General features: G+C 44.0%; 2 protein-coding genes across 9 annotated transcripts in view; both read left to right on the forward strand.

Annotated features, from left to right (window-relative positions):
- The window catches only part of Nup98 (nucleoporin 98 and 96 precursor), a 96,744-nt gene extending 82,088 nt beyond the window's left edge, over positions 1-14,656 (forward strand). For all 6 annotated transcript variants that reach the window (XM_087908636.1, XM_087908640.1, XM_087908638.1 and 3 more), the window contains 8 exons: positions 637-794; positions 2,066-2,209; positions 3,926-4,068; positions 7,866-8,087; positions 8,824-9,065; positions 9,516-9,670; positions 13,223-13,334; positions 13,434-14,656. In XM_087908636.1, coding sequence (XP_087764762.1) covers positions 637-794; positions 2,066-2,209; positions 3,926-4,068; positions 7,866-8,087; positions 8,824-9,065; positions 9,516-9,670; positions 13,223-13,334; positions 13,434-13,651 — 1,394 coding nt within the window. In that variant the 3' untranslated portion in view covers positions 13,652-14,656. The remainder of the gene's footprint in view (positions 1-636; positions 795-2,065; positions 2,210-3,925; positions 4,069-7,865; positions 8,088-8,823; positions 9,066-9,515; positions 9,671-13,222; positions 13,335-13,433) is intronic.
- Positions 14,657-19,116: 4,460 nt separating this feature from the next.
- Chrna10 (cholinergic receptor nicotinic alpha 10 subunit) lies at positions 19,117-23,964 on the forward strand. 3 transcript variants are annotated; one of them, XM_048429561.3, is made up of 6 exons: positions 19,117-19,518; positions 19,829-19,973; positions 20,495-20,640; positions 21,039-21,148; positions 21,767-22,299; positions 22,804-23,964. In XM_048429561.3, the coding sequence occupies exons 2-6, from the start codon at positions 19,913-19,915 to the stop codon at positions 23,250-23,252; spliced, it is 1,299 nt and encodes a 432-aa protein (XP_048285518.2). In that variant the 5' UTR covers positions 19,117-19,518; positions 19,829-19,912; the 3' UTR covers positions 23,253-23,964. The 3 variants fall into 3 exon arrangements, with proteins under 3 accessions (XP_048285518.2, XP_048285516.2, XP_048285517.2); XM_048429559.3 differs by having other exon boundaries at positions 19,122-19,518; positions 20,994-21,148; XM_048429560.3 differs by lacking the exon at positions 19,117-19,518 and adding an exon at positions 19,636-19,672 and having other exon boundaries at positions 20,994-21,148.
- The last annotated feature ends 74 nt before the right edge of the window (positions 23,965-24,038 follow it).

A 24,038-nucleotide genomic window follows, 5' to 3' on the forward strand; every position in this document is an offset into this window, starting at 1 on the left:
TGTTTGTTTTTTTTTTGTTTTGTTTTTTGGTTTTTTGGGGGGGAAGGGTTTCAAGACAGGATTTCTCTGTTGTTTTGGAGCCTGTCCTGGAACTAGCTCTTGTAGACCAGGTTGTCCTCAAACTCAAAAAGATCCGCCTGCCTCTGCTTCCCGAGTGCTGGGATTAAAGGCGTGAGCCACCAGTGCCGGGCTTTGTTTTGTTTTTCAAAACAAGACAGGGTTTTGCTATAGCTTCGGAACCTGTCCTGGAACTAGATCTTGTAGACCAGGTTGGCCTCGAACTCACAGAGATCCTCCTCTCTCTGCCTCCCAAGTGCTAGGATTGATGGTGTGTGCCATCACCACCCAGCTGTTTTTTGTTTTTCAAGGCAGAGTTTCTCTATATACAGCCCTGGCTGTCCTGAAATTCAACTTGTAGACCAGGCTGATCTTGAACTCAGAGGAGTCACAGAAGGAGTAGAAAATTTGTTATTATCACTACATATTTGTATACGTCTTTAAAGTACTTTAAAATATTGTATTCAGTCGGAAAGTGTGTATACTTTAGCGCTGATGAGGAGCGATGGTGTTAGCCTACATGTGTCATCAGGTAGTTTAACCCTTGTCCTCACCAGGAAACTCTTGTTTCTGTTACAGGTGATCATCGCCTTGCTCTTCTTTTGTCTCAGTTGGTGGGTAGCCAGTCAGTCCGAGAGTTGCTCACCATGCAGTTAGCCGACTGGCATCAACTCCAGGCTGACAGCTTCATCCAGGATGAGAGATTGCGCATATTTGCCCTGTTAGCTGGAAAACCGGTAATGTCATATTAATTTTTATTTATTGTAAATTGTACACTGTTACTATAGCTGCCAGTTTGGTCTTATTTCTAGGTAGAAATATTTTCAAATTAAAATGTCAGGCAGCCAGGTACAATGGCTCATACCTGTAGTCCTGGTGCTTGGGAGGCAGAGGAAGGTGATCCCCTTTGAGATCTAGTCCAGGTTCAAATGAAACCTGGTCTAGACAAGTCCAGTATAGCTGAAAGAGATCCTGTTTCAAAACACCACATCAGGCTGGGCAGTAGTGGCACAGACCTTTAATTCCAGCACTCGGGGAAGCAGAAGAAGGTGAATTGCTGTGAGTTCAAGGCCATTCTGGTCCACAGAGCATGTTTCAGGACAGCCAGGGCTGCACAGAGAAACCTCGTCTTGAAAAACAAACAAAAAGGGGCTGGAGAGATGGCTCAGCGGTTAAGGGCTTTGCCTGCTCTTCCAAAGGTCCTGAGTTCAATTCCCGGCAACCACATGGTGGCTCACACCATCTGTAATTAGGTCTGGTGCCATCTTCTGACCTGAAGGCATACATGCAGACAGAATATTGTATACATAATAAATAAATTAAAAAAAAAGAAAAACAAACAAAAAAAGTGGAACCCACTTGGTGGAAGGAGAGACTCTTACAGACTCTGTCCACACACACACACCATGCCATGTATATTGTCCACATATGATAATAAATGAATACAAAAATGTATAGTTGATGTCTGTATCGTATATCATAGTAGTGTGTGTATAGTAAGCTGTATAATCCTCTGTCTTCTTAGACATTAGCATTTTTACATCTGTATTGATGTATAGGTTCATATTTGTATGTGTGTTTATACAGGCAAGATCAGTTTTGGAGAATGATTTTGAAAGTTTTTCTTTAATTTTCCGTATATGAACATTTTCCATGTAATAGTGTCATTCTTTTTCGTCACCACTCTTCATTTTACCAAAAGTGGAGTGATTATTTTAAGACCGTTTTTGTTGCTTATTCTTTGTCTGATTCTCTGTCTTTATAGGTGTCTTATCAATTATGGCAAGAAAATAGGAGGCGAGATTACATTAAGACTGGTGGTGGTGCAGTCCTTTAACCCTAGCACCTGGGAGGCAGAGGCAGGAGGATCTCTTAGTTCAATGCTAGTCTAGTCTACATAGTGAGGCCCTGTCTCAGAAACAAACAAACCATAAGAGCAGATGGTAGACAGGCAGTAAATAACCAGGGCGACATAAAGTTGTCACGTGTGATCCTTTGTGTCCTGCAGGTGTGGCAGCTCTCTGAGCAGAAACAAATCAACGTATGCTCCCACCTGGATTGGAAGCGTGCGCTTGCTGTTCATCTCTGGTATTTGCTTCCGCCAACAGCCTCCATTTCCAAGGCTCTCAGCATGTATGAAGAAGCATTTCAGGTATGTGTGTTCAGAAGAGCCAGGTAAGAACTGTGATGACGATTTAGTCTTTCCAGAGAAGTCCTGCAAGCCAGGCATGGTAGACACACCTTTAATCCCAGCTCTTGGGAGGCAGAAACAGGTGACCATCTAAGGCTGTGTGGTGAGACTCTGTCTCAAAAAAGAAAAGAAAATTTAAAAGGTGTACAAAGAAAAAGCCATCAAATCACTTTATTCTCTTCTTTTTGGTTTGGTTTGTTTGGTTTGGTTTCTTGTTTTGTTTTGGGTTTTTTTTTTGTTTTTTGGTTTTTTTTTTTTCCTCAAAACAGGGTTTCTCTGTGTAATAGCTGTAATTATCCTGAAACTAGTTCTTGTAGACCAGACTGGCCTTGAACTCGTAGAGATCTGCCCGCCACTGCCACCTTGCTTCAAATCACATTTTATAATACAATACTTACTATTGACTGCCCTCTTTGAAAACACTGTTAATTTGAAAGACCCAGCAAATTCAAAACTTCATCCTTTACCTTGCCTCTTCAACTTCTCTGTTTGCTTTTCTTCTATTTAAAATAGGTAATTAGTTTTCTTACTATTTTTTTTTTTCTGCCTCTAAGACCATCCTACTCCTTTGGGAATTGCTTAAGCTTGACCTCAGGTTTAGTTTGCCCCTTATTAGCATGTAAGCTAAAATTTCTCATCATTTTTTATATCTCTTTTCATTGTTGAGTTAAAGAGCTGTCTATTAAGCCAGGTGCTGGTGGTCTATTATGCCAACCTGGTCTACAGAACAAGTTCCAGGACAGCCAGGGTCACACAGAGAAGCCCTGTCTCCTGTCTCAAGAGCAGCACTGTTCCTTACTGAGTTATTTGTTCTGTTGTTTTAATGTTTTATTTTTTCATGAGTTATTTGTTTTAAGACAAGGTTTCATATAGCTCAAGCTTAGTCTGACTTTCAATTTATGATCCTCCTAGAGTACCATGATCCCTTGAATCCTTTCTTACTTATTCATATTTTATATTTGCTTTTCCTAGAATTTATCTAGGTAAAGATTGCACTTAAATTGTAATAGCTAGGTATAATGCCCGCACCTCAGTCTCAGCACTCAGAAGGCTGAGGCTGGATGGTTGCCCAGAACTCGAGGCTAGCCTGGGATATAGAATGGGGAGAGGGGCGTGAACACTTACATACTCAGTCAGAATTGTGACTCATTGCAGCCAGGTGTGCTAGCCTTTAATCCCAGCACTTAGGAGGGAGAGGCAGGCAGATCTCTCTAAATTCCAGGACACTTAGGGCTACATAGAACAACTGTTCTCAACTTGTGGGTCAAAACATCTTTGGGGTTTTACAGGGGTCGCCTAAGACCATCAGAAAACACAGATCTTTAACAATATGATTCATAACAATGGCAAAGTTACAAAGTAGTAGCAAAAATAATTTTATGGTTGGGTCACCACAACATGAGGAACTGGAGTTAAACTGTCACAGCATTATGAGTGTTGAGAACTGCTGGCATAAACAAAAGAATTGTGACAAGTGAAAAGGGGCAGGACTCCAGGGAGCTGTTTGAAGTCCTTTCCAGACTGAAAACAGGTAGATCAAAAAGCTGTAAAATCCTTGATTCTTTTAAGTGTCACAGCATCCTTAATTCAGGTGTCTGAATAATTGAGACATGATGATAGTAATTGATGAAACTCACAACCTTTGTTGTATTGCTTTAACAAATTCTTCCTTTTCAGAATACTTCTGAGGGTGATAAATATGCCTGCTCCCCTCTTCCTTCATACCTGGAGGGGTTTGGTTGTATGGTAGAGGAAGAAAAAGACACACGGAGACCACTTCAGGATGTTTGCTTCCACCTTCTGAAACTCTATAGTGACAGGTAAACCAGGGCCAGGCATGGCCATTGCTTCGGTCCATTTAGTTGAGATAGAGTTTCCATATAACTCAGTAAGCAGTTGGAAAGACGTGACCACCGAATACAACTGAAACATTCCCATCACCTACAGAAACTCCCTCATCTGTTTTAGGAATAATCCTCAGTCCTGAACAGTGATTGGGGAGGGGCTTGGTGTTTCGGGAACTTACATATTTGAACTCGTTCTGTATTCTTTTGTCTCTGGCTTATCACTTGGTGTGGTGGTGAGATTTATCCATGTTAATATGAATATCAGGGGTTTTAGGGAATAGTTATTTTGAATTTGTAGAATTTTGCGTAATTTCATGTAGATTAGCTGGTGAGTTAGATATTGTTGGTTTGGCTTTGAGGAAAAAAGCTGCACAAATATTTATTCACAGTAGTAGCTGTGAGGAGCTGGAGAGATGGCTCAGAGGTTAAGAGCACTGACTGCTCTTCCAGAGGTCCTGAGTTCAATTCCCAACAACCACATTGTGGCTCACAACCATCTGTAATGAGATCTGGTGCCCTCTTCTGGCATGCAGGCATACATGGAAAAAATGTTGTATACATAATAAATAAATAAATTTAAAATAAATAAATAAAATTCTTTTAAAAAGTAGCTGTGATTAGCTGGTCTTTGGCACAAGCAGCTAAGGAGATTGAGGTATATGAGAGGTTCACTGGAGTCCATCAGTTACAGTCTGCCAAGCAACATAGCAAGACCCATCTAAATGAAAGGGGCTGTTATTTTACATTCTCACTAGTAATATATAAAATCTCTACATTGTTATGTGTCTTCTTTAGAGTTTATTATTGTATGTAGTGGTATTCTCTGTGTGGTATACATATTTTTATTTATGTCTTTTTTTGGTAGTTTGAGACTGGGTCTCTAAAGAGGCTGGCCGAGAACTCACTCTGTATAGTGAACATTCAAATTTCTTCTGCCTTAGTCTTCTATGAGTTAGAATGACAGTAATGTACTTTCATGAAGTGGTGTTTTTTTCATATATAATAATAATTTTGTTCATTTTTTTCCCATGACCTCCAAGTTCCACATATGAACTACAAATAAATCTTTTTTATTTTATTATTAAAATAATAATTAATATTATTTAATTAATAATATTAATTAAATTAATTTAATTAATAAATTAAATAATAATATTATTTAATTAATAATTTAATAATATTAATTATTAATAATTAATATTATTTAATTATTTTATAATTATTTATTATTATTATTTTATTATTAAAGATTTTCTTGATAAAATCTATCAAGAAAATAAATTTCAGGGCTAGAGAGATGGCTCAGTGGTTAAGAGCATTGCCTGCTCTTCCAAAGATCCTGAGTTCAATTCTGAGTTCAATTCCAGCAACCATATGGTGGCTCACAACATCTGTAATGAGATCTGGTGCCCTCTCTGGTCTGCAGGCACACATGTAGGCAGATATTGTATGCATAATAAATGAATAAATATTTTTAAAAAAAAGAAAATAAATTTCAGGGCTGTAGAGATGGCTCAGAGGTTAAGAGCACTGACTGCTCTTCTAAAGATCCTGAGTTCAATTCCCAGACACCACATGGTGGCTCACAACCATTTGTAATGAGATCTGGTGCCCTCTTCTGGCATGCAGGCATACATGCAGGCAGAACACTATATATACAAAATATTTAAAATTCATAATAATCAATTTCCATGAAATGTTCTTCATAAGAAATAGAGAATGGCTGATCTAGCACTAATAAATTAGCCATACAATTATTATATCTAAATAAAAATATTTTGATACTTTTTATTTTCTGTTAGAAATAACTCGGATTTCTGGTTTTGTTTTCTTTTTGTTCACAATAGGTCACAGCTTATTTCTACTTTTTAGGATGCTTTCTTTAAACACAGAGTATTATTTATAAAATAGGACTGTAATACATATGTAAATAAAATTTACCATTCATCTATTTTTCGCTCTCATCTATTCAAATCTTTTGACTTTTGGTTTTTTGATGGTTGAATGTTTCATTTGTTTTTGAGAGTCTCTCTATGTAGACCAGGCTGGCCTTGAACCTACAAAGATCTTCCCACCTCTGCCTCTGCCTCAGCCTCATGAGTGCATGGGACTACAAGGTACTCCACCGTGCTTGGCTAAATTTAATTATTGTATTTGATGTGTCTGACTGCTTTTGGCTGTGTATATAAGTGTATCACTCAGTGTCTAGTACCCTTAAAGGTCAGAAGAAGGTGTCAGATTACCTAGAACTAGAGTTATGGGTTGTTTTTACTATTCATATGCAGTCTGTGCATATGTGAGTTAGAGGACACCTAACTCCATTCTGTCTGTCCACTGTGTGGGTCCTGGGGTTGAGCCTCAGGTAGGCAGTCTTGGAAGCAAGTGAAAGTCGTTTTTGTTTTGAGTTTTGTTTTTGTTTTGGGTTTTGTTTTCCTCTTTCCCAAAACAGGTTTTCTCTGTGTAGCTTTGGAGCCTTTCCTGGAACTCGCTCCGTTGAACAGGCTGGCCTCGAACTCACGGGGATCCACCTGCCTCTGCCTTCCAAATGCTGGGATTAAAGGCGTGCACTGCTACTACCCAGCCCAATTTGCTAAAAGTTTTAATGCTATATAATTTCTTATTATTATAGAACTTTTGATATTTTCTATTTATCTACAAGTCAGGTTGCAATCATTTATGTGCCAGAGTAAAAAACTCTAGAGAGGAGTTTTTCCTGACGTAATTTTTTTTGTTTGTTTTTGTTTTTTGGGGGGGGGGGTTATTTTGTAGTTTTGGAGCCTGTTCTGGACTAGCTCTTGTAGACCAGGCTGGCCTCAAACTCACAGAGATCCGCCTGCTTTTGACTCACAAGTGCTGGGTTTAAAGGTGTGTGCCACCATAGCCTGGCAATTTCAGTCATTTTAATACAAAAGTATTAAGTGATGGTTCTACTCTTGAAGTAAAATATTTACATCAAGTTTGAGCATTAGGATGCACCTTAGTCCTGGCACTCAGGAGGCATCGGCAGGTGGATCTCTGCAGCTAGCCTGGTCTACATAGCAAGTTCCAGGATTAACAGGGCTTTCTCAAAAAATAGAAGAGAAAGTTGTTCAAATCTTTTTCTCACCCTTTTAAAAATATTTGTAGAATCTATAATAATCACAAATTCTTGTTACTGGTAATTTTTGTATTCGTTCTTTCTTCTCTATGTAGTTACAATTTAATTGATCTTCTAAAGAACCATTGTTGATTTTGTTGATTTTACCGTTATCCTTCTCAGAATGAAAGAGAAAAGTTTTAATGGATAAGTACATAAGAGTAAAACCATCACTTAATACTTTTGTACTAAAATGACTGAAATTGCCAGGCTATGGTGACACACACCTTTAATCCAAGCACTTGTGAGGCAGAAGCAGGCGGATCTCTGAAGTTTGAGGCAAGCCTGGTCTGTAGAATGTGACCTTGTTTCTCATACACACAACAGTGAACATTATAACCCACGGGAAGAAATGGCCTCCATGAAGACAAGTTAACTGGCAACTGAGATGTCAGTGAATAAAACAGTCTGAAAGGTCCTTAGTTTTTAGCATGCCTAAGAAAAGTAGCAGATGCTATAATAAAGAATGGGGAGAACAAAAATTGTGAATGTCCATGTTAGAATGCCGCTACCAAACCTGTTAGATGGCACACCCTCGTGAGAGGTGATGTCTTCTGAGACACAGAGCAGTGGACCTGTTCAGTACAGATGATCTGCTAGCTGAGTACCCTAACTGAATACTTTTTCTCCTCAGACATTACGATCTCAATCAGCTGTTGGAACCTCGAAGCATAACTGCAGATCCTTTGGACTACCGCCTCAGCTGGCACCTTTGGGAAGTGCTGCGGGCTCTCAACTATACCCATCTCTCTGAACAGTGTGAGGGTGTGCTACAGGCCAGTTATGCTGGCCAGCTGGAAAGCGAAGGGCTCTGGGAATGGGCCATCTTTGTTTTCCTGCACATTGAGAACTCAGGGTGAGTGAAAAGCCTTTGAACCCTGTGGAGAAATGCTATTTTGAAGTGTATTGCATCTTTTCATACTGCTTTGTTAACAATTCAAAGATTGGTTTGAATATCTAAAATTAGCCTGTCAGCAAGAGGCTGAGTGAACAAGTAGCTGGCAGGAAGTAAGGAGGAGCTGCCTGTAGCAGGTGTTTTTAAGTGGAGAGTGCACTGGGTTGTCTGGAAGACACTGGCAAAGGGAACAGTGGCCCCTTGCGGCTTCAGCTGTTGCTTAAGGGGCAGCTGCTATAGACAAAAAAAAAACATAACAACAGAACCCAGTGAGTATATCTAGCACCTGAACACAATACCTAATGAGTCAGTCCTTTTAGGCTCTGATAAACAAGTTATTACGTAGAGCATCTTTTGAGATGTAAAACCCGAGATGACTCAGCATTTAAGATCATTTACTCCTTTTCCTTAGGGTCTGAGTTCAGCGCTCACACTACCTGTAGTAACCCTAGCTCTGGAGGATCCAGCAACGCTGACATCCAAGGGCACTTACATTAATATGCACCAACACACACGTGTACACATATGAAACAATAAAAATAAATATTTTAAGAAAAGTCAGAATTTAAAATATCGACTTTATGATTTGTTTTGCTTTTTAAGTTTGAAGTGGTTTCCTAGAGATAGAGATTGTCCATGTGAATGATTAGCCTTCTCCATGACCTAGATGATACTCCATCTTCCTTCTTCCCTGTAGCATGCGTGAGAAGGCTGTCCGCGAGCTGCTGACTCGGCACTGCCAGCTGACAGAGACCCCTGAGTCCTGGGCTAAAGAGACTTTCCTTACACAAAAGCTCTGTGTGCCTGCTGAGTGGATTCATGAGGCCAAAGCAGTTCGAGCACACATGGAATCCAATAAGCACTTGGAGGCCCTCTATTTATTTAAGGCCGGCCACTGGAACCGCTGCCACCAACTTGTCATTCGCCATCTCGCTTCTGGTGAGTGCAAAGGCCTACATCTCCTGGAGTTAACCTGCACTTCTCTATCCTGTGCGCTCTTGGGATGGCTGAGTCAGAGGTGCTTTAGGACACGGCAAGCTTAGATCAATATTTCACCAAACGCACAGAGGCGACTTGATCTGCATGAGAGGCTATGGGGCTAGGAAAGATGGCACTGTTGTAGTTACCATCTGCCACAGACGTCCCTGCTGTGCACTACATTCTTGCTCGTGAGTGGGGATGTTAACCAGGAACACCAGAAACAGCTGCTTCGAGAACTGAAGCCAGAAGGTCCACAGGGGTACCATTATCGCCCACCACAACATCTGCTTAGGAATTCTCAACAACAGGATTTATTCTCCTTCCTGTCTGCCTTAGATTTATTCCTGATCCTCTGTACTGTTGTGAACCACGCCCTTATACACTGAAGCCATTGTTTTCTTTCTTCAGATGCTATTATTAATGAGAACTATGGCTACCTGAAAGGGTTCTTAGAAGATCTGGCACCTCCAGAGCTAAGCAGCCTAATTCAGGACTGGGAAACATCTGGACTTGTTTACCTGGATTATATTCGAGTAATCGAAATGCTCCACCGTATTCAGCAGGTACCTAAATTCCTTAAACTACTGTCTAGTTTTTCTTTTCATAGGCACCTAAAATAAAAAAGATTTCAAAAAGCCATACTAGCCAGGCGGTGGTGGCGCACACCTTTAATCCCAGAACTCTCTGAGTTCGAGGCCAGCCTAGTCTACAAAGTGAGTTCCAGGAAAGGCTCCAAAACTAGAGAGAAACCCTGTCTCAAAAAAATAATAAATAAAAACCCAACCACAACAACAAAAAAACCAAAAACAAAACAAAAAAAACAAACAAAACATAAAAACCCCAAAAAGCCATACTGTAGAGGGTTGTGGTGGTACATGACTTTATCCCTAGCACTTCGGAGGCAAAGGCAGGTGGATCTCTTAATTCCAAGACAACCAGGAAACTTCTCAAAAAAAATAAAAAATAAAAACCACAGAAGCCATAATGTACAATACAAAAGAAAACATGGTGACACACACATGCAGTCCCAGCATTGAGAAATGCGGCAACAGAATCAGAAGTATGAAGCCAGTCTAGGCTATGTGAAACTTTATATCAAAAAATTAAATTCATTGGTAAATGTAATTAATGTGTTGAAGATGGGATTTTGGCGTTTTGTTTGTTTTAACTAGTCTTAAACCTATAACCTAGACCAGCCAGGAACTCACTGTGTAGCCCAAGATAGCCCTTTTGGGGTATATTTTTAGTATACTTATAGAGGAGAGTGAGTGTGATGCATACCCTAGCACAGGCCTGGAAATCCAAGGACAAGTTGTGGAAGTGGATAGCAAACTCAGGTCATTGGACTTGGCAGCAAACATCTTTAGCTGCTGTGCCATCTCGCTGGCTGCTCTGCTTCTCTTTCCTCTGGAAAGTGTGAGCTGTCCTCTCCCTTGCTACCAAAACTTGCGGGACATTTTCTTGTACCTGCCAGATCATCCTGTATGATCTGGTTACAAGGAGTACAAGTTAGAGTGGGCAGTGGATAGATTGTAGAGTGTATCCAACAGAGTTTTCATGAAGGTCACACAAAATAGGCACAGGGCTTTGATGCAGTAAATTACACACAACACACAAAAACCTTGCTCCGGCTCCTATCATCCACTTGTAACTCTAGTAGTGAGTGAAGCATATGATGGGCATAATTCAGGAATCACTGAAGAAACTCTGTAGTTGAAATCAGTTCACTTATTCAACTTGTTCATTAAAGAATCCCCAATATGCCGGGTAGTGGTGGTGCATGCCTTTAATCCCAGCACTCGAGAGGCAGAGGCAAGCGGATCTCTGAGTTCGAGGTCAGCCCGGTCTACAAGAGCTAGTTCCAGGGCAGGCAACAAAGCGACACAGAGAAACCTTGTCTCGAAAAACAGAAATAAAATGAACCCCCAGTGTGGTGAGTTCTGTGATGGATTTGGGAGCTGTAGAGGTAAACAGTGTGTTTTTCAGTACTAAAAGTACTGATTCATTGGGGGAAGATGTATGTAAGTAAGCCAGAAATCACCATAGAATAAAGGAAAAGATTGACCACGGATTGTTTTGTTCTGACAATATGCCAGGACAAAAAAAAGAACATGATCTAATCTGAAGGAGTCAGAGTTACAGTGTAGCTGTGTCCACATTCATAACTTAGTGAAACACGCGCCTTACTTGTCTCTGATTTGGGGCTCAGTTAAGAGCACTTGCTGCACTTGCAGAGGTTCAGGTCCTAGAACCCACGTGATATAGCACACAGCCGTTATTAACTCTGGTTAATCCAGGAGATCCAGTGCTCTCTTCTACCTGCATAAATGCAGACAGAACACTCATGCACAAAATAAATCCTTAAACCTTCCCAGCTTTGTCTTGCTGTATTGCTCTTTACTTCTTGTATTACATGTAAACACTCCAGTTCACAGGGTTTGGCTGTTTGCTTCACCTTGAAAGCTTGACCTTCTCTTGTCAGGCAGGTCTTAGCTTACATATGACCTCTCCAAGGACACTTCTGATACTCCCTCTTGAAATAGGACATTCAAATTTTGGGGGAAGGGGAGTGGTTTTGAGACATGATTTCTCTGTGTCGGTTTTTTTTTTTTTAAGATTTATTTGTGTATACAATGTTCTGTCTGCATGTATGCATACAGGCCAGAAGAGGGCACCAGATCTCATTACAGATGGTTGTGAGCCACTATGTGGTTGCTGGGAATTGAACACAGGACCTCTGAAAGAAGAGTCCATGCTGTTAATCGCTGAGCTATCTCTTCAGCCCCTCTGTGTAGTTTTGGAGCCTATCCTGGAACTCACTTTGTAGACCAGACTGGTCTCAAACTCACAGAGATCCACCTGCCTCTGCCTCCTGAGTGCTGGGATTAAAGATGTGGGTCACTACTGCCCAACAATGACATCCATTTCTTTATACTCACAGCTCATCACAGCTGTGATTCTATAAGGTAAATTACTACTTGATATTTTCTTGTCTGTAAAGTTTATGAACACAAAGACCTCATTTTGTTTACTGCTATTAATAGTCGGTAGTAGGCTCTGGCAGAGGGTAAGAGTGTATATATAGACATAAATCATTGAGTTCTGCAAGCCCTCCTCAAAGTGAGTTCCAGAGCTTGTAAGATGGCTCAGCAGATAAAAGAACTTGTAGCCACACTTGACAACCTGAGTTCAGAGCCCAAAGTGGCCCTGGTGAAAGGAGAGAATGGGCTCCCACAAGTTGACTTTTGACCACCACCATCCTCGCATGACTAGCTTTAATAAACACCGAACAAGTAGTAAATTCCATGAAAAATGCATCTTGAAAAACATCTCGAGTAAACCTGAGGAGGGAGGTGGTTGAAGACTCTGGATGGTTCACAGTGAGGAAGATAGGGTAACTGAGAGAGTCAAGGTTAAGGCAAATGAGGTGTTGCTACAAAATATTCAAGACTTGAATGGATAAAAGTAAATCAGTTTTATTTTTTGAAAATGTATCTGAACCAGGTACATTGGCAAGACTGAAACAAGGGATAACGGAAAGTTTGAGAGTAAGTAACCTGGGATATGCAGTGAGTTCCAGGCCAGCTGGGACTACATATCAAGACTCTATCTCTAAAACCAATGGCTATAAAGTGATCACAAATTGGAAGTAGAGGGTGACACTAATAGCTGTGGTGAGAAGGGTGTGCTACAGCAAAAGCCGTGGCACAGAACCAGAGGATTGGTATATTGGGCTAGCATTGAGTATAATTGGAACCATAGGTATGGATCAGGAGAGTGTACAGACTGAGGAGGTTCTGTACTGCTTTAGGAATGTCTGAGTTTAGAATAAGGAGATGGAAAGTCAATGCTGGTTTGAATAGTGCCTCTTACTACCTCTCTGAACCAGATTTACCCTACCTAAAGTTTTTGGTGCTATGTTAAACTGTGTGGCTTGTGAGTCATCATCTAAAGACCTCTTTAGATACTTTCTCTTCTTCAGCACTAAATGCAGGGGCATTGCCATCAGCTTCTCAGTTTTTCTTCTCCTATCATTGTTGCTGGGATTTTGTGTAATCTGTGGCTGGGGTTGAGGTAGAAGTTTCTTTTGTCCTTACTGGTCTGCTCCCCTGCAGGTGGATTGCTCAGGCTATGAATTAGAGCACTTACACACCAAAGTCACTTCACTGTGCAGCCGGATAGAGCAGATTCCATGTTACAGTGCCAAGGACCGCCTGGCTCAGTCAGGTAAGCTGTGGGCCTTGCTTTCATGTGACTTACTTCCTGTTTTTATGACAGCCTCACCAGTGCTGTGTGGTCAGCACTCATTGTGATTTTTCTCTCTAGATATGGCCAAGCGTGTTGCCAACTTGCTGCGGGTAGTACTGAGCCTGCAGCATGCTCCTGATGCCACCTCCAACTCGACACCAGACCCTCAGCGAGTTCCTTTGCGTCTGTTGGCTCCCCACATTGGCAGACTCCCCATGCCTGAGGACTATGCCTTAGAGGAACTTCGTGGTCTCACACAGTCCTACCTGCGAGAACTGACTGTTGGGAGCCAGTGAGCCCAGCTCTTCGTCACACTCGTGCACTCACTCCCTCCCCAGCGGTTCCCAGCACTGTTCTAGCTGACATTGTTTGCCAATCTCTGGGTAGGTGTGGAATCCTCCCTCCCTTTCTGCTGCCCTAAGCAGCATCCTCTAGTTGTTCAGGGGTTCTCCTAACTAATACTGAACATAGCATACAAGGGCTTTTGGAACAACAACAACAAAAAAGGACAGGTTACTATTTACCAACTTCAAGACCATACTTCAATTTCTTTTTCTTTTGAAAAATGGTCAATAAAGCCTCTTTGGCAGAACCTCCCAAAAGATCTGGGTTACCCAGAGTTCTGAGTCTTGTGACACACACACCCCATGCCAACGTCTGTCCTACATCGCTGCAGCTCTTGTGTTTGAAGGCTCTAAGACAGGTGACAGACAGATGTCTGGTAGATGACTCATTTGTCCTTGAAGATTTCTTAACATTGGGCTTGGGACCTTGTTGAAGATAGAAGGGCTGTCTGCCATGGAAGCAGAGCTCTGCAGGGCTGCTTTTTTCATTCCTTGCCTGTCCTGTGGACACCACACCTGCCCTACTGTCCTGTGCAGTGTGTCTCTGCGAAGCCCCTGATTGCGTTGACCCTTGATTTATCAGTCATCTTCCTGGGTGGGCCAGGAGTTTGGATGAAGAATGTGAAAGGTGTTCCAGCCCTGCCATCTAGCTAAGAGCATTTCCCACCCTTCATCCACCCTCCCAGAAGGCACAGCTGTCACTAAGACAGGCCTGGCTGGGCCCTAGGCACCATCACCTCATTGCTGCTGGCTGTGGAGAGTCCCAGGCTCTGGCCTGAGACAGCTGAAACTTGGGGCTGTCACACACAATATGACCACCCCTGGGTCTTTGTGCATGAAGATTATGTAAAGGTTTTTATTAAAAAAAATTATATATATATATATATATATATAAATGATCTAGATTATTTTCCTCTTTCTGAAGCTACTTTCTTAAAAAATAAAATGTTTATAGTATTCTTGATGGTACTGACTTTTTCTTTGTGTTTTGGGGGACTCATTTAAATAAAAACATTTTAAGTTAAAGAGAGAACAGACCGCTAAGGAGCTAGTTCAGCAGTTAAAAGCACTGACTGCTCTTCCAGAGGATCCGGGTTCAAGTCTCAGCACCCACATAGCAGCTCACAACTGTCTGTAACTCCAGTTCCAGGGGGCCCGATACCTTCACACTAACATACAGGTAAATCACCAATGCACCTAAATAAAATAATTATAAAACACTAGCCATACAAGCCTGGCAACCCAAGTTCAGAATCCACATAAATACAGATGCATCCGCACACATCTGTAACCCAAGCACTGTTGGCGCTTGCTTGTGTGCACATTCAGTGCCTCACGACACTTTTTAAAAACAGCTTTCACAGTCCCCTGTGAATTGGTCACCAGCCTGGAAAAGGGCAGCACAGCCGCAGGCACTAGAGACCTGCCTCACAGGAAGGCAGCAGCCAACTCAGGTACACCATTAGTTAGCACTGAACTCAGGAGCCCAGACACTTTTTCCTTACAGTGGTGGGGATTGAACCCAGCGTCTTTGCATGTTGAGCACCATCTCAGCCCAAAGACAGACTTAGGGACAAGGAAGTTACTGATTAGTAACAAGTTTATGCTCGTAGGTTCTGAGTTCAAACTGCATCACTGAATATACTTTGTATTCAGAGCTTTCTGCTCTGTTCTGGAGATTGTTTTTAAGCAGGAATGATTTCTGAACTGGTTGCTTTACAGTTTTGAGTATCAAATGAGAATTTATGTCTTGTTGAACTGAGGCCTGAGCAAATTCCAAATTCCAGGTAGATTTAACCAAAGACTTGTGCAACATCACAGAATTGGAGGATAAAAAGAACAGAGTGTTTGCTTTGTCTGAATCTTCAGTTTGGACCCCTGAGGCCAGGGATCAATCAGCTGACAAACCCTTCCATCCACAACTGACTCAGAACCATGGTGCTCCTAACAATTGTTGCTTTCCTCGTACCAGAGATGGTTTATATAAAGCATGTGCTGTAGAAAGGACTAGTGGTTTTAGCAGCATTAAGGATTATTCATATGGGAAGTACTTGCTCTTAGGACAAGTACAATTTTTTTTTTTAAAGACAGGGTTTCTCTGTGACGCTTTGTTGCCTATCATAGAATTAGCTCTTGTAGACCAGGCTGGCCTCGAACTCACAGAGATCCTCCTGCCTCTGCCTCCCAAGTCTGGGATTAAAGGCGTGCACCGCCAGCACCCAGCTAGGACAAGTACTATTTCTATTAGTTAAAAAGGAAGGCTGGGTCATAGTTCAGTCCTTGCCTAACATGCTTGAAGCTCAAGGTTTAGTTCCCAGCACTGCAGAAACAGCCTGGTGGTATATGTCTGTATCCCAGCACTTGGGAGGTGGAAGCAGGAGAGTTCAGAACTCAAGGTCATCCTCTACTACTTTGGGCCAGCATAAACTGATAGGCGTGTACTTGAAATTTGAATATTTGGAGGGGGGTGAAGCAGAAAAGTTCAACATCTGATACACAGGATTCTGAAGTGGATGAGCGTATGCCTTTTTTTTTTTTTTTAAGTGGGTTTTTTGTTTGTATTGGGTCCACTGGAATTTGAGTCACAGTTGTGAGCTGTCATGTGGATGCTGAGAATTGAACCCAGGTCCTCTGGAAGAGTAGCCAGTACTCTAAACCACTGAGCCATCTCTCCAGCCCCCAGTGTATGCCTTTTTGACTGCATAATCGTTACTTTTTTTTTTTTAGCCTTTGTACAAGTTTTAATGTCACATTGTGACTCAAGTGTAGAAGCAAAAACATATTAACAGTTAGCATATTATTCACAGTTCAGTCCTGAGAGATTTTTTTGTTGTGATCTCATTTAAAACTTAATGAACAAAAGTTACACAATATAGCTCAATTACAGCAGTCAGCCAGTATAAACTGACCACTCAGCAAAGGAAGTCAAGAAGTTTTGCAACAGGAAACAGCAGAAAGGGCATAGTAATTAGGTTCTAATGCTCTTCTTCCTTCTTCCATACTATTTCTGGTTATCTGAAGACAACTAGGAAGTTCAAACGTGCAACACTAGATCTAGGCCAGGGCTACATTGTGAGCCTCATCTGAACAAAACAAAATAAACCTTTTATGTTGTAGTGAGAGCCAAGTTTTCTAACTACTAAAGACTGAAAGTATAATGACTTGCTCTGCTTCTGTTCCTTGATAGTCATGCCTCTCTGCCATGTGTCTCTGTAATTGATGTCCTTAGGGACAGAATTATGATGTGAAATGCATTCTTTCCTAATCATCTCTCATGTCTTACTAGACAGGAAAATGGTGTGATTCTGGGCAAGGTGCCATAAACCAGTAACTCAAGAGGTGGTGATGAGAGGGTAGGGGGTTCAAGGAAAAAATGGTGGCAGTGCGTGTGTGTGTGTGTTGCTAAAATGTGTAGTTGCCTCTACTGTCTATTCTCTTTACAGAAGACTGTGGCTCCCATCCTCCTTTGCACCTAGTTTTGTACTGTGAGGACTTACCAGAAATGTCCTTCAGAATGCCTGCTTTTCCTGCTGGTTAAGGTTAAAAGTGATAGATCAATTCGAGTCATTTTTTTTTCTCTTTTTGAAACAAAGTCTTACTGTGTAGCCCCCAAAATCACAGTAATCCCAGTGCCTCAGCTACTAGAGTGTTGGAATGAAAAGCATGAACTACTACCACCTCGGGCTGCCAAGTCACTATTTTTGACCTTGAGTTCACAAACAAGAAAGAGCAAGGCAATGCCATAGGAATGGCCCAGCTCCCTCTGGCCTTGGGGCTGCTGTGTCTTCTCTGGACGGGTGGACTGTAGACTTCTTTTTTATTATTTTTTTCTCTGCTCCCCTCCCTGCCTCTTCCCTCCCCCTTTCAATCCTCCCCAAAGGTCCCCATGCTCCCAGTTTACTCAGGAGATCTTGTCTTTTTATACTTTCTATTTCCCATATAGATTAGATCTATGTAAGTCTCTCTTAGAGTCTGCATTGTTGTCTAAGTTCTCTGGGGTTGTGGTTTGTAGGCTGGCTTTCTTTGCTTTATGTTTAAAAACCACCTATGAGTGAGTACATGTGATAATTATCTTTCTGGGTATGGGTTACCTCACTCAAAATAGTGTTTTCTAGTTCCATCCGTTTTCCTGCAAAATTCAAGCTGTCGTTATCTTTTTCTGCTGTGTAGTACTCCATTGTGTAAATGTACCAATTTTTCTTATCCATTCTTTGATCGAGGGGCTTACAGGTTGTTTCCAGGTTCTGGCTATGACAAACAAAGCTGCTATGAACATGGTTGAGCACATGTCCTTGTGGCACGATTGAGCATCCTTTGGATATATACCCAAAAGTGGTATTTCTGGATCTTGAGGAAGGTTGTTTCCTAATTTTCTAAGAAATCGCCACACCGATATCCAAAGGGGTTGAACCAGCTTGCATTCCCACCAACAATGCAGAAGTGTTCCCTTTTCCCCACAACCTCTCCAGCATAAATTGTCATTGGTGTTTTTGATCCTGTCCATTCTTACAGGTGTAAGATGGGATCTCAGAGTTGTATTGATTTGCATTTCTCTGATGACTAAGGATGTTGAACATTTCCTTAAGTGTCATTCAGCCATTTTAGATTCCTCTCTTGAAAGTTCTCTGTTTAGGTCTGCACTCCATTTGTTAATTGGATTATGTGATCTTTTGGTGTCCAATTTCTTGAGCTCTTTGTATATTTTGGAGATCAGACCTCTGTCTGATGTGGGGTTAGTGAAGATCTTTTCCCATTCTGTGGGCTGTCATTTTGTCTTGTTGACCGTGTTCTTTGCTTTACAGAAGCTTTTCAGTTTCAGGAGGTCCCATTCATTGTTTCTCTCAGTGTCTGTGCTGCTGGGGTTATATTTAGGAAGTGGTTCCCTGTGCCAATGTGTTCAACTGTACTTCCCACTTTCTCTTCTATGAGGTTCAGTGTGGCTGGCTTTATATTGAGGTCTTTGATCCATTTGGACTTGAGTTTTGTGCATGGTGATAGATATGGGTCTATTTTTATTTTTCTACATGTTGATATTCAGTTATGCCAGCACCACTTGCTAAATATGCTTTCTTTTTTCCATTTGATATTTTTTGCTTCTTTATCAAAGATCAGGTGTTCGAAGATGTGTGGGTTGATATACAGGTCTTCTATTTGGTTCCATTGGTCCTTCTGTCTGTTCTTATGCCAGTACCAGGCTGTTTTCAGTACTGTAGCTCTGTAGTAGAGTTTGGAGTCAGGGATTGTGATACCTATAATTGTTACTCTTACCCTTAGCCTCTAATCCCTAACCTTAACTGTACATGCCCACAGTGTTAGGCATGGGAAGACTGTATCTGCCTGGCACTACTGCAGGGCCTGTGAAAATGGTGTGCACCACATTTCTGCTCCACAGGACCATCTGGAGTGCTGTAAGACTCAGCACCACTCCAATGAGGAGGGAGAGTTTACCCAGCACAGAACAGCAGAGTCGCTCACCAGTAGGGAAGCTGCTGGCCTACAGGGAGCCTCCAGAACTCAGTGACTGTAGTTGCAGTGGAGTGCGTGGTTCTCACCTTCAGATCCTACTATCTCCAAACTTCCCAACCCCCAGGATGAGCCCTCATGCTTACGCACAGAATTTGAATAATTTAGGGCCCAGCACCCTCGGGTGTCAGTTTCAGTTGCTCTGTTCCCATGGGCACTGCTATGCCAGCCCTGCAATTAAGCTAATAAAACTGTCAGTGGAAGAAGGGCTACTCTCCTGTGCCTCAGACCCCTTAATGCTGATAGAGTGCTTGGCCCTGTTCTGAAAGCAGCAGGCTTGCTTCCTCAGAGGCCAGGTATGGGGGATTGATGCAGGGAGTGGAGGGCGGCGGGGGGGGGGGGGGAGTGGGGGGGTGGGGGCTGTAAAAGGAGAAGAAAAGAGAGTGGAAAGAAAGAGTCCAAGGGCAGAGGCCAAGATCATTACAGAGGAAGAAGCAAATTGAGACGGAGGTAATAAAAGGCACTGGGCACACAGACGGGCAGAAGCTGAGGCCAGAGAGGCTGGGAACAGCAGAGGAGAACAAGCAGGTGCCAGGGCCCAGGTCTAGACTTAAGGGCAAGTACAAATAGGAGGCTGGAAGCAAGATCTCAATCTTTGATTTTCAGGTACTGTACACATCGTCCCTGCCAGCTGGACCCGCTGTCCTACATCTGTCCTCAAAACTTGCCCACCCTCACTGTGGTAAGGCCATGGCGACCAAGAGCCACCACCTTGGCCTGGGATTTCTGCTCCTGCTCTTTCTCCCTGCAGGTATGAACCAGCTCTCCTGACACTGCTGCCCTTCCCGTCGACCCCAAACCTCCCCTTCTCCAACTTCCTCTTCAGTGTCTGCTAAGAACAAGCTATCTGGGGAATGCGAGGAAGGGGTGCTGAAAAGAAAGGAGACTTGCCTGATGAGATGGGTGATGGTACTGGGCAGTAGCCATGTAAAAAGCCAGGTGTGGCCACAAACACTTATAACCCCAGTGCTGTAGGGACCTGAGTCAGGAGAACTGCTGAAAAACGGCAAGTTGCAAGCTCAGTGAGAGAGCCGCTGTCTCGAGAGAATAGGGAAGAAGTGGCAACCAGACATCCGGTCCCCTCCTTTGGCTTCTATGCCCAGCTGAGCAACACACACACACACACACACACACACACACACACACACACACACACACCACCAAAAGCGTGTGAGACCATGGAATCAGGTGATAAGACTCCAGCTAGGGGGTGGAGAATGGAAACAGAGGCCCCTAAACTACAAAGGTGAACAATCCTCATTCATCCTCCAGAGTGCCTGGGAGCTGAGGGGAGACTGGCTCACAAGCTGTTTCGTGACCTGTTTGCCAACTATACAAGTGCCCTAAGACCTGTGGCAGACACGGACCAGACTCTAAATGTGACCCTGGAAGTGACATTGTCTCAGATCATCGATATGGTATAATGTGGTGGGGTAAAGCTGTGGGAAGCGGATCAAGGGAAGAAGGGCCATCTCCTAGTTATCCTGTTCCTATGTGTTAATGATAATAGCCATTAATTCCTGTGTACCGTTGGTGGCCCAAGACTTTACACACTGGAATTTATTCAAATCCCCCTCCCCAAGCAGGAATTATCTGAGGGATTAACTGATGAAATGGAGACTTAAGAGCCCACCATAAGCCCACAAGTTGAAGCCTGGAAGGGAATCAGGCTGTTGGAGCAAGCTGGGCTTGTGGGTACTGACAGAATCTGTGACTGTGCATGAAGTAGGCAGTATGTGCATATATGCACGTCCATTGTCTGCCCTGCTAGGATGAGCGGAACCAAGTGCTGACCTTGTACCTATGGATTCGGCAGGAGTGGACAGATGCCTATCTGCACTGGGACCCCAAAGCCTATGGTGACTTGGATGCGATCCGCATTCCCAGCAGCCTAGTGTGGCGACCAGACATCGTTCTCTATAACAAGTATTGCCTCCTGTCTGCCCTGCCCCTCAAGCACTGACCCTCATCCCCCAACACCTAATAGAGTTTCTCAGATGCCTTGGAAACTTGCCCCTAAGGGACCCTCTAAGGAGCTCTTTGCCAGTCCGTGTTACTTTCAGTCATCTCTGCCAACTCAAGCTGGGTGGTCTGTAAGGAATCTACCATGTGATCCAGGCCAGTTGTAGTTCTCAAAGAGAACTGTCTTGGGTCCAAGTGCTTCTCTGTGGCAACTCCACCCTTCCAGGTTCAGGCACCACTGAAGACCTCACCACGGCCTCATCCTAGGGTTACTCCTTTATTTCATCTTTAGATGCTTTGTATTTCCCAGTCAATACATTGTACATTTTTCTGGGCCCCTCTTATGAGTTTTACAGATGACTCCCTAGGCCAGTGTGAGGTTCAGGTCCACCTCTGGGTTTTGCAGAGACATTTTATACTCTGCTTCCGGCCTTTCTAGACCTTCAAAGATTGAAGCGAATTAATTTAATGAGCCTAATGAGGCTCACTCCACCATGCTGCCCTGACCACTAAAGCCCAACTAGCGACACTAGATCCACCCTGTTCATGGGCCACGGTGACTCCTGTCTTGCCTCTCCACAGGGCAGACACGCAGCCACCAGCTTCGGCCAGCACCAACGTGGTTGTGCGGCATAATGGCGCCGTGCGCTGGGACGCACCGGCCATCACACGCAGCTCGTGCCGTGTGGACGTGTCTGCCTTCCCGTTTGACGCGCAGAGCTGCGGCCTGACCTTTGGCTCATGGACTCACGGCGGTCACCAGCTGGACGTGCGACCCCGGGGCGCATCTGCCAGCCTGGCCGACTTTGTGGAGAACGTTGAGTGGCACGTGCTGGGCATGCCGGCGCGCAGGCGCGTGCTCACCTATGGCTGCTGCTCCGAGCCCTACCCAGATGTGACCTTCACTCTGCTGCTGCGCCGCCGAGCTGCCGCCTACGTGTGCAACCTGCTGCTGCCCTGTGTGTTCATCTCCCTGCTGGCGCCACTGGCCTTCCACCTGCCCGCTGACTCGGGGGAAAAGGTGTCTCTGGGCGTCACCGTGCTCCTGGCGCTCACAGTCTTCCAGCTGATCCTGGCCGAGAGCATGCCTCCCGCGGAGAGCGTTCCACTCATCGGTGAGCCTGAGAGCGTCCAGGAATGGACACTGGGTCAGCAGAGTGACAGCTGCAGGGAGTGAGAGAGGGAGCAAGAGTAGACCTTGCCGCTAGGGGCGCGAGGGAGCCTTGCCGGCAGAAGAACTGGTCCCCAGTGTCATAGTAAACTGTGGTGAGTGATAGCTGTGTGCCTGGCATTCTCCTGTGCACGTGACACTTGTTCACTCGCAGGAGGAGCATCACTATGAACCCATGAGTAACCAATAGGTTATTCCAGGTGTACAGAAAGGATTGGTGTACAGAAAGGGTAAGTGTCTGTTTGGTTTACAACCATAATCTGACCCTGCAACAGGGAAAATAGTTAGGTAGCAGATAGCTTCAGAGCCCTAGTAGATACGAGACATGGGGAGAACTTAATTCTTATCTACATCTTTCCCCTCTTTGGGTTTGAAGGCCTGATGCTGGCCTTCTTTCTCAACTGTGTTTACCTCCTCTTTGTGGCTCACAACGTTCTCTGCCCCACAGGGAAGTACTACATGGCCACCATGACCATGGTCACGTTCTCCACAGCCCTCACCATCCTCATCATGAATCTGCATTACTGTGGTCCTAGTGCACATCCAGTGCCTGCCTGGGCTCGGGTCCTCCTGCTGGGACACCTGGCCAGAGGCCTGTGTGTGCGGGAGCGAGGGGAGCCTTGTGGGCAGTCCAAGTCACTGCAATCAGCCCCCAGCCTCCAGCCTCCAGAAGGTCTCCCAACAGGCCCTTGTCATGAGCCATGGTGTCTGTGCCATCAGGAAGCCCTTCTGCATCATGTGGCTTCCATTGCCGGCACCTTCCGCAGCCACCGGGCTGCCCAGCGCTGCCGTGAAGACTGGAAGCGCCTGGCTCGGGTGATGGACCGCTTTTTCCTAGGCGTCTTCTTCTGCATGGCTCTGGTCATGAGCCTCCTGGTTCTGGTCCAAGCCCTGTGAGGGCGCTTTGGTCACCTCAACACCACCAGATAGGAATGACAAACCCCGGGTGGTTGTTGGTACTCAGACTGCTGCTCAAAGTCAGGACCAGCACTTCTGACCTCACAACCCACAGATAGCCTTGGTGATCTGCGTGCCCTCACTGAGGGGATCCAAAGCCTCTGTCTCCCTTCCCTCCGATATGATTCAGGTCAAAGTACAGACTTGGAAATAAGATTCGATGTCAGCTGAGCAAGATGGTGTACCCCTGTAATCCCAGCACATAGAGGCTGAGACAGGAGGGTTTCCATCAATTCAAGGGCAGCCTGAGCTTCAGAAAACTTTGTCTAAGAAATAAATCACCACCCATGTCTACACTTGGAATTATAGCTGTTAGCGGGGCAAATTCAGGTTATTTTTATTTTGTTGAGACCACTATGTACCTCCTGCTGGCCTGGCTTGTTACGTAGCTCAGGCTGGCGTTGGATTCACACAGACCCACCTAAGGCACTTGCTGGCCGCTGCCACCACTCCCGGCCAGAGTGTAGGTTACTAGCTAAGGGACAAAGGCACACATTCGCGTGTCATCCTTAGCAGCTGCAGACGCTCATCTTGCTCATCTCTGCTAAGGCTCTTGGGGGATAGAAATTCATGGTCTAGTGTCCAGAACAGAAGGCGATGTAAACTTTTATTCCAGAGCTTCAATCCATAATAAATGAGAGTGTGCCCAGCACCTCCTCCGTGTCTTGTCTTCTCCTTGGGGCCACTTCCAGAAGTTGGGGATCCAGGTTTGTCTTTATAGATAGG

The sequence above is a fragment of the Myodes glareolus genome, chromosome 7 (assembly GCF_982192425.1).
Source record: "Myodes glareolus chromosome 7, mMyoGla1.1, whole genome shotgun sequence".
NCBI lineage: Eukaryota > Metazoa > Chordata > Mammalia > Rodentia > Cricetidae > Myodes > Myodes glareolus.

Coding starts and splice junctions, on each gene's coding strand:
- Chrna10 (XM_048429559.3), top strand. CDS start 19,913: ATGGCGACCAAGAGCCACCACCTTGGCCTGGGATTTCTGCTCCTGCTC. Junction 19,974..20,494: donor CCTGCTCTTTCTCCCTGCAG/GTATGAACCAGC, acceptor TTCATCCTCCAG/AGTGCCTGGGAGCTGAGGGG. Junction 20,641..20,993: donor TGTCTCAGATCATCGATATG/GTATAATGTGGT, acceptor CTGCCCTGCTAG/GATGAGCGGAACCAAGTGCT.